This window comes from Barbus barbus (assembly GCF_936440315.1).
Source record: "Barbus barbus genome assembly, chromosome: 7".
Lineage (NCBI taxonomy): Eukaryota > Metazoa > Chordata > Actinopteri > Cypriniformes > Cyprinidae > Barbus > Barbus barbus.
Window position 1 is genome coordinate 12,808,047 of NC_136735.1, and position 19,466 is coordinate 12,827,512.

The window sequence follows — 19,466 nt, forward strand, 5'->3', positions numbered from 1 at the left end:
AACGCAGAGCACCAATTTCGAGTATGGGTCACCATACTTGACAATACGTCACGACTTCTGTGTGGTCAGTTCACAGCAGTGATAAAAATTAATCTTTTCCAATAAGTTTAAAATGATTTTACCTTTTATGGGCATTTTTACCTTTATAAAACCTTTTTTTTTTTTTCTAAAAGTGTGCATCATCTTTTGAGTCAAATTCTTACATTTAATCAATCAATTATAATAATACATTTGGGCTGTTACTAAACAAATGAAATCAGTATCAGTAAAATTCATCTTTACAGAAGATGCATATGAAGTGGCATTTAGATGTATTTACACATGCCGCTAAGAGGGACATGGAATGCTTTAACTTGCAGTTAGAAATGTATAAATACTGTTTTGATATTTTAAACATGAAATGTTGAATACTGACATTAGAAATTATTTTTTTAAAAATTAAAAGATACTGTAAATGTGAAATTAAAATCACCAGTAGGTGGCATCAAGTCACTGTTAATAAGTAAGGCATTGCAATTGAACCGAATCATTTAAACGATTGATTGATTCATGGAACGAAACACTGTCATGTTGCTCAGAGACGCAAAACGGCACTGTGGCTGTATTTGGAATATTTTTTGTTGTCGAAATAGTACAAAAACAGGAAATATGGTGTCTAAAACGCAAGTCTCTTGATATTATCTTATTGTTTATTGAACTGTTGAATAAAATCAATATCACATTTGTAACCATAATGATTTTTAAAGAAAAAACGGCACTCTTCGTGTGATATTGATTAACTATATTAATTGGTATAAATATATACATTTTCTGCCCCCTTATCTTGAATTATGATCATTCTTAATGCATATTAATAGACTGAATCATGCAGCGAAAGAACGCACTCTAAATGCGCATGCGCACTAGTTAGTCTAACCAGACTTCATCACGTAGTCGCGTATAAGTGCACTCTGTAGGTGTGTTTTGTTTGGTTTTTGCAATATACTCGATAATGTCATGTCTCATGAGTTCGGTATTTGCGCTAAACCTGCGCAGACTTGGCTTGCATGAACTTCCCCAAGACATTAATGAGTGAACATAATTTACGAAAAGTACCCAACTTAGTGATTTGACACCGTTACCCGCCACAGCTGATTTTTACCCGCATTTGGCGGGTTGGCGGGTGTTAATTTCAAACCCTGACTGTATGCATGTATTCAATGTTTTGCATCAGCCGAATTTAAACCTTTTGAAAAGAGTTTGGTTAATTTTATGCATTTAGCAGCATCGGACTTAAGCTTCCTCAAAGTTTTTCTGCGCCGCCTTTCCTTTTTTTTACGGTCCATTATCTAGCTTTTACTGAAAATTAGCTTGGGTTGATGATGCGCTTGGTTTTGACTGAAGGGTTCGGTTGGCCCATCTCGGGACCAGACTACAGGGCCAAATGCTTAACAAATGCTTGATTAATTTATTTATTAATCGGACCGGCCCACAATATGGCCAGAATTGCCAGATGGCCAATCCGCCCCTGTAGATGAGGTTTAACATTTTAATACTCCAAAATACGTAATGTTACAATTAATGTTGTACTACATATAGCGAGAGAAATCTCCAAGTGGATGCCTTGGCGGGGTTCTGTCTCTTTTGAAAATGTTGCCAGGCTAACTCTACACTACAAAAACTTCTACAGCGATAACCTTATTATGTAGGCTACTTGTTATTTGCCTGTCCACCTAATGTTTATAGTTTTTTCTACCCCCAAATATTGAAGGTAAAACCCTTGTCTGAACAGGTAAAAACATATTTAAATAATATTTAATTATAATAATTCTGAGCTGAATTTTCAGCATCATTACGCCAGTCTCCAGTGTCACATGATCCTTCAGAAATCATGCTTAGCGAAAACAAGAATAAATTAAATTTTTACATTATATTCACATAGAAAACAGTTATTTTAAATTGTAATAATATTTCACAACATTACTGTTTTTATTTATGATCAAATAAATGCAGTTTTCTTGGTGAACATGAGACTTATTTCAAAAATATAAAAAAACTGACCAAACTTTAATAACACAAGGGATTCGAATATTAGTCCATTTATTCTAATAAAGTACAAGACGCAAATTTGAGTCTGGAAAAGTATGGAGCATCATGCAAGTATGCAACAATTTCCATTTCAAAATTCCATACTTTTCCAGACTCAAATTTCCAAACCTCTCGGTAGATTTTCAGACCATATTTAACATAAATGGTTCATAGAGCCTTATTTTCAGCTTTATATTTGGTATATATTAGTCATCTGTAAATAATTTTATTTTCTCAGGGGGTTTTTTCATTGATTTTCTTGAAGTGACAACATACAGAGTCCCTAATATAAATAATAATAATAAATTAAAAATACAGACTTTTACATGAACACAAGAAACTTTTTTTGTGCCTTCGAGAAAGTACAGATGACATGTGCATGGGAATGTTTTGCATGCTTACTAGGGGTGTGCGATGAATATTGTCTGCGATAATATCGTAATTGTTGTTTTAACGATGTGCAATTTGACAATATCGAGTATTTTGCAAAAACCAAACAAAACACCTACAGAGTGTATGATATGGGGGCAGAAAATGCCGTTTTTTGTTCAAAAATAAGCATGATTACAAATGTGATATTGATTTTATACAACAGTTCAATAAACAATAAGTTAATATTAAGAAACTTACGTTTTAGACACTATATTGCCTGTTTTTGCTCCATTTCGCCAACAAAAAAATAATTCCAAACAGACACAGCACTGTTTTGCGTCTCTGAACAACATGACGGTGTTTCGTTCCTGAATGCAGGGGCGTAGATTACGCGGGGAACGTGTCAAAAACTTTTTGGGGTAAATAAGGTACAAAGATGTCCTTTTAAGGGTACTGCCCCAGTGACAAGCTGTTGTATTTCTTTCTTTTTCTTTTTTCTCTCTTTCTTTCCTTCTGTTTTATAATCATATATAATAATATAATCATAAAGCATATTAAGCAAAAAGGTATGATTAAAAATAAAACCTGTCAATTAGACAAGGGTTAACTGAAAAAAAACAACAACAAAAAAACAGGTATAACACTAGACATTCCGTCCCCCCCACTTTTGAAATGATGGCTACGCCCCTGCCGGAATGGATCAACAGTTTAAATGATTTGGTTCAGTCGCAATGACTCACTTATTACCAGTGACTTTCTACCACCTACTGGTGGTTTTAATTTCACATTTAAAGTCTATCTTAATTTTTAAAATAATTTTAGAAATCAGTATTCAATGTTTTATGTTTAAAATGTCAAACGATTATGCATTTCTAACTGGTTAAAGCACTCCATGTCCCTCTGAGCTGCATTAAATAGTGTGTAAATACATCTAAATGCCACTTCAGATGCAACTTCTGGAAAGATTAATTTTGATGATACTGGTTTCTGGTTTGTTTGGTAACAGCCTAAATGTGTATTATCTTAATTCACTGATTAAATGTAACAATTTGACTCAAAAGATGTACACTTTTAGAAAAAAAAAAATGCTTTATTAAAGGTAAAAATCAAAAACTGCAGCTGTTCACGGTAGTCAGATATCACCACAATAACACACTCGGCAAAATATCGCCTAATTATCGTTATCGAAAAAATCCAAAATAATATTGAGATATCATTTTTTTTCTCAATATCACACACCTCTAATGCTTATGCATTACAATTTCTAGTTTTATATAACCTATTTCCTTTGTGTATCACTGCCATCTATGAATAAAATGAGAGCATGGATGCACATGAATTAACAGAGATTTACCTGCTCAAAATTTAGCTGTTCTTATGGTAGTACCTCTAATATCAAGGTCTAATGTCCAATTTAACACATCCTCTGTGGTGGTGGAGAAACCATGACACAAAATTGGCTGATGGCATAAAATTTGCCAAGTTCAAGGGTACAGACTGGTACTGTAAAAAAAAAAAAGTGTTTGAGATTTGGCTTTTGTTTGAGGTATTACTTACTAGTCATATGGCTCATAATGTCTAAAGATGTTCTTCGACAGGAGATACGCTCCAACTCCAGTGCATCAGCGTGGAAGAATCTAGGATCATAAACAATCTGTCACAGAGCCAACAATATTTATTATACAACGCCAGGTTTATTATATATAAACTATAGCAGAGGTGAAATGCAGAAAAGAATATTTACAGAATATACAATATAAAAATAAATAAGAATGTACATTTTTACGTTTACTTATTTAGTAATGCTCTTACAGTGTTACTTATGTTTGGACATTAAAATAACTAACAAGCAAACAAACACTATATATGTGTATATAGTGTATATATATATATATATATATATTCATATACAGTGGTGTGAAAAAGTGTTGGCCCCCTTCCTGATTTTTTATTTTTTTGCATGTTTGTCACACTTTAATGTTTCAGATCATCAAACAAATTTAAATATTAATCAAAGATAACAGAAGTAAACACAACACACATCATGTTGAGATCCAAAGAAATTCAGGAACAAATGAGAAAGAAAGTAATTGAGATCTATCAGTCTGGAAAAGGTTATAAAGCCATTTCTAAAGCTTTGGGACTCCAGCGAACCACAGTGAGAGCCATTATCCACAAATGCCGAAAACATGGAACAGTGGTGAACCTTCCCAGGAGTGGCCGGCCGACCAAAATTACCCAAAGAGCGCAGCGACGACTCATCCAAGAGGTCACAAAAGACCCCACAACAACATCTAAAGAACTGCAGGCCTCACTTGCCTCAGTTAAGGTCAGTGTTCATGACTCCACCATAAGAAAGAGACTGGGCAAAAATGGCGAGTTCCAAGACGAAAACCGCTGCTGAGCAAAAAGAACATAAAGACTCGTCTCAGTTTTGTCAGAAAACATCTTGATGATCCCCAAGACTTTTGGGAAAATACTCTGTAGACTGACGAGACAAAAGTTGAACTTTTTGGAAGGTGTGTGTCCCATTACATCTGGCGTAAAAGTAACACAGCATTTCAGAAAAAGAACATCATACCAGCAGTAAGCGTGATGGTCTGGGGCTGTTTTGCTGCTTCAGGACCTGGAAGACTTGCTGTGATAAATGGAAACATGAATTCAGCTGTCTACCAAAAAATCCTGAAGGACAATGTCCGGCCATCTGTTCGTGACCTCAAGCTGAAGCGAACTTGGGTTCTGCAGCAGAACAATGATCCAAAACACACCAGCAAATCCACATCTGAATGGCTGAAGAAAAACAAAATGAAGACTTTGGAGTGGCCTAGTCAAAGTCTTGACCTGAATCCTATTGAGTTGCTGTAGCATGACCTTAAAAAGGCGGTTCATGCTCGAAAACCCTCCAATGTGGCTGAATTACAACAATTCTGCCAAGATGAGTGGGCCAAAATTCCTCCACAGCGCTGTAACAGACTCATTGCAAGTTATCGCAAACACTTGATTTCAGTTGTTGCTGCTAAGGGTGGCCCAACCAGTTATTAGGTTTAGGGGGCAAGCACTTTGTCACACAGGGCCATGTGGGTTTGGATTTTTTTTCCCCTTTATAATAAAAAAACTTCATTCAAAAACTGGATGTTGTGTTATCTTTGATTAATATTTAAATTAGTTTGATCTGAAACATTAAAGTGTGACAAACATGCAAAAAAATAAAAAATCAGGAACGGGGCCAGCACTTTTTCACACCACTGTATATATGTGTTTTATATATATATATATATACACACACACACACACACACACATATAAATTTTGCAAAAGAAAATTATAAATGCATTGTGATATAGGCGAAATATATTGTGAAAGATGCATATAAAGTTATTTAATAAGCTTTCTCAGATCACCTTCAGCTCCCTTCAGAAATGTCTAAAATCAGGAACTTCTCCTGTGTCGTAGAGGGTTTTTTCTGACACTTCTGAAATCACAGAACAAGTGGTATCAATGTGTTTAAAGATCAAAACCTGTTTAAAGTTTCAGCCCATTTTCACACTCTGTGTGATTTATCCAATTAACTGTACAGTGCATACTTTTAGGTTAAATTAATTAGAAAAACAACAATGAGAGACGGCGTTTAGCTGTTTGACAGTTGAGCTTGCGCCCCGTTTCCATGGTGACTTCCTCAGCTCCAGCTCAGCTCGCGCACGTAGAAGTCACGCAGAATGTACGTAAATATAATATAATATATAATAATAATATAATAGCTTTGGAAATGGTAAACTTGGTGTAGAAATAACACTGAAAAAAAGATTGATTAAAAACGCATGAATTCGTACACATAGCCCAGTTACACATGTATCACGATGAACAATTTTTAAGCTTTGTTTTATGTATTTTTTAAATATATTTTCAAAATATATTTCAATATATTTAACAGTGCTTCAGATATATGTCAGATCATTCATCACATGTTCATGGCAATATTAGGGCTAAGTTATATGTAGTCCGAAATAAACGTGCTTCTGCTAAATTTGGACTAAATTAGACGGACCAAACAAAGCCCGATTTTAAAGGTCGAGTTTTGGTCTAAAATAAGACCATGACGGGCCGACTTGATTTAGCCCAAAAAACGACGTCCAAATGGCGTCTGGTGCTGGGTGGGGTATGCACCAAGAGCTTCTTAAAATCCACACCAAATTCCTTGTGTGTTTGCGCACACTTGGCGAATAAAGCCGATTCTGACTCTGAAATGGCAGATCAGGGACGAAACAGGGACGATCACGAACTGGATCAATGTCCTCCGAACGTTACACAGCGGACGTACTGCGGACCTAAACAACATCCGGGGGACATCACCTGTTTGCTGGGAACGGCGCTTTGCCGCTAACTAGCTTGTTTTACTGGAAAATCTACTTTTTTGTTTTACTGGAAAAGCTACATGTCAAAGCTACCGTTATGGATGTTGCAAAAAAAAAAAAAGAGCATGAAGCAGAGTGTGAAAGTAAAGCCCCCGTTGCTAATGCTGTTGGCGGCTCTTCACTCTATCCCTGCTGAGCAACTACTGATTTGATATCATTTACAGGAAAAGACAGATGAACTTAGTCACATTTGAAGAGAATATGGATTATACACATGTACAATAAAAAAAATAAGCATTGCTGTACCACACAGTGAAGTCAAAAGTGAGGACTGTTTATGGCAGAAATTCATTGGTCTTGTTCAGGGACAAAAGAAAGATCAGAAAAGAACCCGATGTAGAACGTCTTGCTGTAATTTTTTATTACCACCCAAAATGTGTCAAGATATCTAGTATCTTAGAAATACATGAGCCCATTTTTTGGGGGGGGTAGAATCAGTAACAAGAATCTTAATGTTGACTAACCATCCAAATGCTCTACCACAAGATGCAGAGATGCCAGAGATGTGCTGTCATCGATTAACCTGTTTGAGCAGATGCATGTCAAATTGAAGTGGGTAAAGGTTCTCGGAAACAATATTTCATTATTACCAAATTACAAAAAGATTCACTGGAGGAAGTGACAAGCATTGATCAAAACAGGACGGCTCAGAAATTCTAAAGAAAGTAATAATATTGTTGAGACGTGTCTAATCAATCCTCACACACAAAACAATTCACATACACTTTGTAGGTGGGTGAGACGGCCGATGACTTCAGAAGTTTTCTATGAACGTTTTGAGGCCATTGCTGGAAGTTTATTGTAAAAGGGGAAAGGACCTCTAGATATATAAGATGGAAATTCGGGAACATTTGCACAGAGGCACAGAGGAAGACCCAGAGTACCCAACTCTTAAAGCTCTGCCTGCGAAGACCTTAGACACAAACCAACAAAGAAGATACAAGTAAGTCTTTATAAGATGAAGTACATGACTAAAATCAGTTTCTGTTGATGAGCAAGCATGATATGTTTTGTTTTACAGTGCGTTCGATGATGCTTCTACTGATGCTGTGTGTGAGATCTGGTAGATTTGCACCATATGGGAACCACACTTTGGATAAAAGGAGTCTAGAAACCTGCGGAAATATAAGGATGCAGGCCGAAAGGATAATAGAAATGTTAATCAATGAAAATGTAAGTGCGTTTGTGTCATAAAACATTATTCTGTTTTTGGTTGGTTTATAATCTAATGCTAATTCCATTTGTATATGTAGTTCACACTTACTCCAAGCAGTACTATCTCTTCAGAAAAGGACTGTGGAGTGGTAAGTTACTGGTTGACATTTTACTTTTAGCTTTAGATTGGAAATGCTAAGCCACTGTACTGTATCTGATACCATATGTATTTATTCTTTTCTCAGGCAAAGTGTGTAGTTTTACAGAAACTTGGTGATTATTATAACTGCGAGGTGACATTCCAGAATGATGATGATAAAATCAAGAACGAAATTCAAGGCCTAATTGATAACTTACAGGTAATGAAGCGTTATAGATGGATGCAGTTCATATGCATAATGTAACACAAGATGGGTTACAATCTTTCTTTGTATTTGCAGATGCTCAGATGCTCAGATGAAGAAAAAACGTGCAATTTATCAAATCCCTCGTGCCCCTCAGAAATTCAACAACTTTCTATGTGGGACAAAACTAAAGCGTTTGTGGATCAGGTCGTTGGGGCGTGTTTACATATGGAACATGTGTGTCCTAAATTGTCTTAAAAAGCAAAAAGTATTGAGGATATCCTGAGAATATTATATTTATTTATCACTTAATGTATATATATATATATGTTTTAGGCTTTGTTTGTGCATCTGACATTTCTTCCAGTATTGGAAATATGCTTTTTTTATTGTGATATATTTATTTCAATAAAGATTTTTTGAAAAAATACATTTACTTTTTAATATTTTGAATATTATTTATTTGATCTGTTTCAACATGTTTAAAAATGCTAAAAGAAATACACAGCAAGTGAATTTCAAATCAAGAGTTTATTTTCCATTTCATGAAGCAGTTTCCATTTCCCTGTTAATGAAATGACAGTTATGGTATCAACTGTATGAATAACAAAATACTACAAAATTCAAAATGTATTCTTTTTCAAGAAATAGGAAATAAATAGAATCTAAATGACAGATATAGAAAGAACAGGGTTTTACTCTTTATAAAGCCTCCTTTTTGTGGAATGGTTTTCAATGAAAAAACAAACACCAAGACTCAGAGATGGATGAGGGAAAGATGACATGAAATAAACTGATGATGAACATGAACCTGTCCCTTTTTCCCCTGGAACTTGATACCTTACAACAGAATTCAACTTAATCGCTCCCTGTTTTTTTCTGTTCTTAACAACAAGTAATCATCAACCAATTCTGGAACTCTCATGTTGAAAACATTCTCTTTTGGGATCTGATCAAGTACAGATGCTATTGACAAATGTATTCAGCATCCGCCTGATGACCAGAAAATAATGCTCGGACACCTGATAATGATGTTTGGTCTTAATAAAAATTAACTGGCCCCTGGTCAGACAAGGGTCCTATTAAAGGAGAAAAGGCAGGCAAAACAACTTTTCCAATCATACAGGCACAGAAAAAAAAACTAAAGCAGTCACACTGAAAGTATTTCAGAAAATCCCCTCTTCATTTTGAAAGTTATGATTCAACGTGAGCTTGAGAGTTCCAAAACCCCAGCCCCACAAAAAACGGAATGAGAGATGTGACTGGAAGAGGTTACTTGTATAGAGAGTTTTAATGAAGCACAGTTTAGCTGGCATTCCCGAATAAAAGATCATAAGCCACACGGTTTGAAGAATGTAAGTAGTATTTCATCATTTAAAATTTGATGCATTGCTGAATAGTAGCATATAAGAGAGTGACAGTTTTCAAAAATAGTTACAGTTACAAGGATGCATTCCGGGTAAGATGCTGAAATGTTTTACTTTTTGCCCTGTCACATGACTGGGAATCTGAAGAAATTTTAATAAATGGCATGACAAAATATGATTGATATTGTGACTTGATTGGGTACCAAACAAATAATAAAAAGAAAATGCCTGAAAACATAAGAGTATTGTATTCTGCTACAAAAAAAGTGTGTTTTATCCCAAGCGAGGTAACATCAAACAGATAACTAATGGAACTTGGTATTATTCCCACCAGAGGTTACAAAATATTTTTTTTTCCACTTAAAAGCAACACCCCTAAACATTTCATTAAAATGTTATAGAGCCCAACAAAATTAGCCTTCATTACAAATAATATACATGAAATACATTTACTTTTTCATATACATGAAAAATAATTAAATCAGGGATATGTGACAGTATGTGGTAAAATGAGTCTTTGACAGACAATTGCCGTGCTTTTGGGGTGTTACAGCTACGTTGCTTAAAAGCATGTGTCATTTCTGTGCCAATAGTGGTACCAAACGTTTCCACTGTCATTCATTGGTCAGTTAAAATGACAGTCCCACAAAATTCATTCCAATGGATGAGCCAACATTGTTATGTCTCACCTGGTCAGGCTCCTTAAACTAATTTAAGGCATTTGGTGTCACTAGTAATACAGAAATTACACACATAGCTTTTAATAAGCGACTTATTTTATAAAACTAAATTAAAAAAATTATTAAAATTCCAGGCTGAAACGAATACATATGGGTATTTAAAAAAATAAATAATACAAATAATAATAAAAAATAAAAAAAAACTGAAGAACATCGCAAAATCAGTGACACAGAGATAAGCTGAAGAAGGTGGTCATGAGCACAAAACTTGCCATTTTATAAGACTGAATTCAATTTCCTTTCCTCTATCGGTCCCTAGCATTTCCCAGCATTCCTTTATCTGCAATTGTCCTGGTCTTGCTCTAGATTTCACTCATATTTCTCTGTTTTCACACTGAGCACCAAATTCATTCTACATTGGATCTTTGCACTGCTTCTGTCCATCAGCCACTTTTCTGTCTGCCTCTCTCTCTGACTTAGACATATTCACACACACACACACACAGACACACACCTCCTTTCTAATCCCAGAAGATGTTGGTAATGTCTGAGTCCAGGCTGAAGATCCAGACCAGCAATGGGCCAGAGACAAGCACAAATGACCAGGACACCCCCCTAAATGCCCGTTGGAGCTTGCCAATCACTCCAGTGGCTGCGTTTTCATCCTCCTCCAGCTGCAGATCGCTGCCAGGCTCAATGTAGTTTCTGGCCAAGAACTTCAGGGCTTCATCCATTAAAATAACAGGCAGAGACATCTTGAGAACAGTCACCCACTGGGGCCAAGACAACGGCCGGATCTGAAATATGACCTACAGAAACAAACAATAACAGACATAGCTACGGCTTACTGGAATAGTTCACTTAAAGTTCTGTCATCATTTACTCACCCTCAGGTCATTCCAAACCCTCTGACTGACCTTCTTCCACAGAAGACCATGCAATAGGTTGTTTGCACATGATGTCATTGCTGTGGCGCGAAATGCAGCTGGAGGGCAGGAAGTAATTTTTTCTCCATAGGAATCAGTTGCTGAAACTCTGGCTGTGTTTTGCGTTGTTTCTGAATGCTCAAAACGGTCAAAAGGAGAAAACACAAGGAGATTTTATCGTGTACGAAAATGTGTTGTTCATAAGGGGGGGAAAGTCAAGAAATTGACTGAAAAACGCAGGAAAAAGTGGCTTGTAAACCTGCGTCTGCGGTCGGGAGGAGCCGATCGGATAATGCTTGTGTGTGCAAATTGTTAGTATAAGATATAATATTAAGATATTAATACAGATATAAATAGATAATCCAAGGCTGCCACTTCAAGCATTCAGCGTGAGACAGTCAGAAGTCACTCAATGCTAAACGCCACACGTTGACACGATGTAAATAAGATATTATTCACAGTTCAGAGAGCTTCATTCATTATAACGGAACATTGTGAGATTGCAAAAAATTTAAGTGAGTGACAGCTTTTTAGTGATTATATAGAAGCGCTATTTACTCGCTGTCTAGGCTGTAAACAATTCAGTAATTTGAATAAGTTTTGCTTTACGTGCTGCTAGGACCAACGTACACAAACCCTGCATGCAGCAAAGTGTCAGGAGTGACTGAAAAAAAGAGAACAGATGAGCTCTCTGTAGAAGTCCGTACTGTACTGGTTTGGATGCTATAACAATAGAAAGGTATAAACAGAAAAACACAATGTTACGTGATCCTTGTGTTATAAACAGGAGAGATTTTTGGCCGTGGGTCCTGTTAGCACCACGTAAAACAGCTTTTATTTAAATTCTGATTTGATTATAGCCAAGAAAACGAGCAAATAGCGCTTCCATGTAATCACTAATGCCGTTTATCGCAATCTCATGTTTCCTTATCAGTGAAGCTCTCTGAACTGCAAATAATCTTATTTACATCATATCTACGTGTGGCATTTAGCACTGAGTGAATTCAGACTGGGTCACCTTGTATCTATTTATATATGTCTTTATTAATATATTATTATAACTTATATTAACAATTTGCATACACGAGCATTATCCGATCGGCTCCTCCCGACCGCAGACGCAGGTTTACAAACCACTTTTTCCTGCGTTTTTCAGTCAATTTCTTGAATTTCCCCCCTTATGAACAACACATTTTCGTCTCCTTGTGTTTTTTCCATTTGACCGATCTGAGCATTCATAAACAATGAAAAACACAGGCATCTTGAGTTTCTGCAACTGATTCCTATGGAGAAAAAATGACTTCTTGCCTTCCAGATGCATTTCGCGCATCATCAGAATCACGTGTTTGCAAACAACCTATTAAATGTGCCAGTAAGTTTTTCTATGCTATTAGAAGCTACTAATGAAAAATAATAGCTTTTTGTAAGTCAAAAATACCTGATTTTCTCTGTTCCTCACATTAAATCACCACATGGTTTCTGAGGATGAAGGTTTTTGGAATGACACAATATAGTTAAAAAGTGATTAGCAAGAGTTTATTTAAAAAAAATGAATACTTTTGGTCAGCAAGGATGTGTCACAGAATTACTCATAGAAAACATTGAAAATCCAAGTGTAGTTTTAATAATCCAAAAGCAAAGATCCAAAACAGGGCACCAGGCAGAGAGCAAAGGCAAAAAATTAATCCACAACACAGGAGGCAGAAAACAATACTGACACAAACAGAACATGGTATATACAGGGGAACTAATAAAAACTAATGACACACAGCTGAAAATAATGAAAACTAATAGACAGGGCAAAGGGTGATGGGAAATGAAGTCTATTCATAGTTCGTTTCGTTTAGCATCACGTTTAGGGGTGTGGAAATGTCGCCACAATAACAAACCGGTGTGTGAAACTCTCTGATGTATTTTAAAGATTATATGCCGCGAACATTAAATATTTCACATACTTGAAAATCCAGCGTTTAGTTGACCCTGATAAGCGTTTGTCGTCACATTTGTAAACACAACACCTTTCTTCTTTCGTGAGGGGGTTTGGTGCCACAGCATCTTTCCCGTTTCCCGGTGGACCGAATTTAAACGCGGCACTCATGTCTCCCAGAAATCCGGTTTAATTCAACCAGTCAGATGACAACTTCGACATTGCTGAAGTGTTTCCAGAAAAGTGTGCCATATGCTTCAGACGTTTAGCCAACGGTCCGTGGGCATGACATTTGAGGCTGAGACTAGGAACAGACAAATTATAATGCAGAAGGAATGCCCTCTGGTGGCTTTTATGGGCACTCCAGCAGATGGCTGTGACATGACCCCCGCTTTAAAGAGCGGATTCCAGATGCTCTACCTGCATCAAAGAAGTCCAGGAGGGAGGTGGAATGGAGGTGGATCAGTGGGAGGGATGGTGGGCTAGGCCCGTGTGGTGAAAAAGGGCCTGGGTCCAGAGGTAGACTGTGGAACCAAGGCAGGGCCAGCTGTGCAGGAGGCTAAAGTGGGGCTGGCAGGGCAGGAGGCCAAGATGGGGTCGGCAGAGCGGGAGACCACCAGGGCCCACCGATGACCTCCAGAATGGAGTTGATGACCACTTCAGCAGAGCTGAAGATGCAGGAGACCACCAAGGCGGATCAGGCAGAACTAAGAGCACAGACAGGTTAGTAACATCCTTTATGTCCGTAACAGGACAGGCAGACAGTTCAGCAATGGTCTCCTTGACCATAACAGGGCAGACAGACAGTTCAGGAGTGGGCACCACCACCCAGAGAGGAGCTGAAGGGAGGTTCTGCAGCGGACGCCACCACTTCAGGAGAAACTGGAGTAGGCTCAGGAATGGACTCCTGGGGCCGGTTGCACCAGCTGGACGTTCACCCGGTTGTAAGACTAGGTTTGACATAAAATGCCCTTTAAGTCATGCATAGAATTGGACTGGAGCAGGTTCATGAGTGGACTCTGAGGGCTCCCGGACTGGAGCGGGCCCTCTAGTGGAATCTGAAGTGGCCCATGCATGCAGAACAGCCATGAGGTGAAAGGCAAAGACTGCCCTCTTGATTATGGGAGCAGCAGTGAAATCGGGGGGCTCTGTATTAACCACTGAGACCACCGGAGTCGGGTCCTCCAGGACCACCAGACTTGGGACCACAGGAGTCGGGTCCTCCAGGACCACCGGACTTGGGACCACTGGAGTCGACTTTGCTGCCCTCCTCCTTCTCGACCTTCGTTTCTGAGACATAGACAATGAAGCCTCACTGTCCTCCAGAGATGCAGTGGCAGATTCGGTCTTCTCCATGGGGTCTGCCATGGGCACTGACTGACCTGATGGTACTATTAGGCTGCGGTAACTGAGATAGTCAGTGAAACCGCACTAATCGAGTCTTAAGTCCTTCCATCTCCCACAGAGGCAAGGGGTTATCAAGGCATTCATTGAAAATATTATAAAGCTCAGTATCGCAAAGCTCCAGACCCACCACCATGGTCCAAAACATCTGAGCTAGGCACCCTACTCCTAGCCCCTGTTGACGTAATGTTGCCAACATCTGAAGACATGCCCTCCTCTCCCTTTTAGAAGCTGGAGAAAGAATCCAAATGTCCATGGTCCAAAAACAAAACTGAACCCAATTGCTGGATCTGACTTTGGTGTCAGTATTCTGTCACGAAATTACTCGTGGAAAACATTGAAGATCCAAGTGCAGTTTTAATTAGAGATGGGACGTTTGACACTGAGGCTCCAAAGCCTGTTTTACTCTATTGAAGCAGACTGGTTTGAAAGACGAGGCTTTCGAGGCTTGAATCAAATCTCTGTGATCACGTGACTGATGACGTTTGAGGCTTCATACGTCACAATAAAACACCTGAAGTGAGATGACTGATTCAAATCTTTGACGCAGCTTCATTCTTTATAAGGAGACGTGAAATGCTTGGCGTTCCCTCCCTGCTTCATAGTAACATAACACTTTCGGGAAATTAAGTGACAGACAAACTATGTTAAGTGACAGACAAACTATAATCCAGAAGGAATGCCCTCTGGTGGCTGTTATGGGGACTCCAGCAGACAGCTGTGACAGGATGCATTAAATTAATCTAAAGTAACAGTAAAGGCTTTTAAATTGTTACCGAAAGCCTATTTCTAATAAATGCTGTTCTTTGTATTCGTTAAATAATACTGAACACCAAATCAGCATATTAAAATGATTTGTGAAGGATCATGTGACGCTGAAGACTGGAGTAATGATGTTGAAAATTCAGCATTGCTATCATAGACATAAATTATATTTTAAAATATATTTAAAAAAAAAAGAAAACCGTTATTTTAAATTTGAAGGGTATTTCACAATATTACTGTTTTTACTGTATTTTGGTCAAATAAATGTAGCCTGGGTGAGTATAAAACTTTTGACCGGTACTATAAATAATGACAAATATTCCATAAAGGTATGAGGGGGTTATGAATTACTGTATTATACCCTCAGTCATTTCCTTCGTTTTTTTGGGAAGCCTTTCATCATCAGTGAAATTAATAGCAAATCATTATTGGATCACTGACTGATTTGGCAACTGCTTTCATTGTGGTTTATGGCAGACAGGCACGCACAAGTTGCAAAGGGGTGGAAAACTTACTGGAAAATATTCCAAGTTTGAAACTTACCAGGAATTTATGGGAATTAATTGGAAATTTGGAGAAAGTTATATAACTGTATCATATACAAACGTAAATATAAACATTTTGTTTGATCATAGACTCACATGCATGTAAACTAATTCAAATAAAAAAAATGTCATTTTTGGATATTTTTTGGGGGGAATCTGTGATGCTTTTTCAGGATTTATTGATGAATAAAAACTTATGAACAGTGTTTATTCAAAATATAAATCATTTCTAACCATATAAGTCTTTACTAGTACTTTTTTATTAATTTAACACATCCTTGTTGAATAAAAGTATTAATTTATTTAAAAAAAAAAAAAAGAGAAAAGATACTGACCCCAAACTTTTGAATGGCAGCGCAACTGTTTCCAAAATTGATAATAAATCAGAATATTAGAATGATTTCTGAAGAATCATGTGACACTGAAGACTGGAGTAATGATGTTCAATATTCCGCTTTGCATCACAGAAATACATTATATTTTAAAGAATATTAAAACAGAAAACCATTATTTTAAATTGTAATATTGCGCAATTTTACTGTTTTGTTCTGTATTTTTAAACAAATAAGTGAAGGCTTGATGAACAAAAGATATGCAACATTTAAAAACATTAAAAATAGTAATGTGTCCAAACGTTTGACAAGTACTGTACTTCTGTATGATAACCGAAAACTGGCTAGCAGAAAGAGCATCACAGCTTGAGCTAGCTAGCACATATCTCATAAATTGTCAATGAAATAGTGCTAACTCGCTTAGATTTTTCATATCTTGATTTACTGGCTAGCTAGCTACTGTATAAACACATTTTGGTATTATTTACTAGTTAAACTTGAATCCCATAGATCAAATATATTTAGAATATCGAAACTTAGATGTAGTCTTTGGGCTCAAATGCAGCAAGTGTGGCTTCAGAGAAAATAGAGGGAATCCCCCTCTTAGGTGACTGGAGGGGATTGTGTCTGGGGGAGGGTCATTTTTAGACTTTTGTTTTATTATTATCTCACCTAAATGTTTGTTCAATCAGTGTATTTGTTTTTACAATGGTATAGCTTAATTTAGTTGCACAGTATATTACACACAGCACAAATTCACTTTTCAAGTTGTTTGAACATAAATGTGTGTTGGAAGTGTGTACACACATCCATCCTATAATGATAAAAATCCATCCAGTGGTTTAAAAAAATAAAAAATAAATCCCCTCTCTCAAATCTGGCTGTTCTGAGATTACTGTCAGAATGACGTAGTTCTGTACAGACCCCATCCACGATAGTTAATTGACAAGGATACCTTAGACCGTCTTACCACCTGAGTGAGCTGAGAGCCGTCTGCCATTGTGTCAGCTCCGGTGCAGGGGAAGACAAGATGTCTCCGATTAAGCAATTGAAGTGTTTAATTGTTGTATGTAATAATGAATATAGCAGTCATCATTTACTCCCGACTTCTGAGCCGCTGAAGTCATTTGAAGTCTGAAGAGGATTAACGTTACTTTCGATTTGAAGGGAATGCGCCGATCCTGATCTGTATAAATGCCTCTATGTTTGTGTGAATCATTCGTGATCCAGCTTCATTTACAGAAGTGAGTATAACTTTATGAATCTTTGCAAATCGCCTTTCCTAATAGAGTGGTGGAACTATGATGTCACTTTGTAGGCGAAAACCCGGGAGTTAGCATTTTAGCACTTCCGGTTCCATCGTCCCAGAGTCAATGGGTTTTTTGAATGGGATTTTGGTTAAATCCCTTAAATAAGGTCCGTGGTTCACACAAGCTCAAGATGGTTTCACGTTTTACTCTACGACATAAAACACCAGTTACACCCCACTCGTGATTTTAAGCTGTTTCTTAAAAAAGACGGTTGCTAGCAAATTGTTAAATGGGACTACAGGCACTGTCGGAGACATTCAACGTCATCACGCCGAACAGTTTATCAATTTACAGTATTTTCCTGTTGTAGTATAATTTGTATTACAATTAATTTTAGAATAACCAATGAATAGTTTCCCGCATTTTATATTGTTGTTTGTCAATGTTTTTTTTTGCTTTGCCCTGAAATGTCTTCGGAGGGAAGATGCTCGTTTTATCGCTTACTGATGCGGAGACTCTGGGTTCGTACCGTAAGGTAAACTCATATTACAATTATTACATGTAAACACCACATTTGCCAGCTTTACGCGGTTAAAGTGAAACTTTAATGATGCATACTGCTTAAAGTCACGTTAAAATGAAATGTTTACGGCCACATGAAGCTGTTAGAAAGAATATAGACTGAGGATTTCCTAGAAGCAAGGATACAATAACAGTTTGTGTAACCACCCTAACAAAATGAGAGCTGAAATGTGGTTCACTAAATTAAGTTTAATCTTACCATATCCAAAAACTCACTCACTCTGCTGTCATTTAAAAGATTAAATACATGGCGATACGTTTTTAATTCATATTAAGAGTTTATTGACTTTTAATGCACCTTGTTTCAAAGTGTACAGAAATATGTGCTTTAAAAGATTATTTCATTTATTCACTATACTATTTATTACTAATGTCTCATTTCAGTTTTAGATTGGCTCTAGTTTTGTATTTATTTCAGTTTATATGAAAAGGTTCATGTAGCGTGGATTAAAATTCATATACAGAGTAAATCCTTTTCACTGAACGTTTAAAATAATTTTGAAAAAGTTGTCGTGAGCGTGGTGCTGGTGACGTTGATGGCAAGCGACCGTGGCGCTGTAGTTCATTTATAGCCTAAGTTTAGTTTTTCAGTTCTGGTGCTTTTATTTAGGCTTCAAAATTCGTCAAAGTTATATTATTCTGTGAAGATTATCTTGATGGACAAAACATGTAAATTTCATGAACTATGATTGAACACAGAGCTTATTTTTTACGATAATCCAAAAGCCTATGGAAAAATCCTATTGGCTTTTTGTCAAGGGCACTCATTGGCTTTTTGTCATCAGCATATAAGTGACGTCATAGTTCCCCCACTCTATAATTAGTTTCACGGCTAAAGTAAACAGCACTGCTCATCAAACCACGGAAGAGAGGGGTGGGGCTAACAGAATCATGGGCATTTAAAGCAACATGGACTAAAAAACGGCTTGATGAAAACAGAGCTGATTTTTACAGGTTAAAAAGTATGTTATAGACTTTTCATTAAGACCCTAAAGAATGTAATGTAATTTACATGAATATTTACCAAGATGGACATTTTGATATTATGTGTGCAGGATTTAAGAAATGATCTGTGCATGTTATGGAGGAAATCACAGTGTGTGTAGGGGGTGTGGCCTCTAGCCCTGCAGTAAGCAGTGTGCTTTGTGTGAAATGAGCAGTGTGTAGAAAGAAATTAAACTGAAATTGTATTTAATCTGGTTGTTTTAAATAAGATTTGCTGCAAGATTTGTTTTCTCAACTAGTTCCCAGTTCCTGCAATTTAGCAAATTTTCAGTTTATTCCCATATTTTCCTGTTAATTCCCATTTATTCCCGTTAATTCCCATATATTCCAGTT

The 19,466-nt window shown here is 37.0% G+C and overlaps 1 protein-coding gene across 2 annotated transcripts in view; it reads right to left on the reverse strand.

The window, feature by feature from the left end:
* Positions 1–8,863: 8,863 nt before the first annotated feature.
* Positions 8,864–19,466, reverse strand: part of LOC306872024 (sarcoplasmic/endoplasmic reticulum calcium ATPase 2) — a 31,909-nt gene continuing 21,306 nt past the window's right edge. For both annotated transcript variants that reach the window (XM_079420340.1, XM_079420339.1), the window contains exon 23: positions 8,864–11,206. In XM_079420340.1, the coding sequence (XP_079276466.1) occupies positions 10,919–11,206 (288 nt within the window). In that variant the 3' untranslated portion in view covers positions 8,864–10,918. The remainder of the gene's footprint in view (positions 11,207–19,466) is intronic.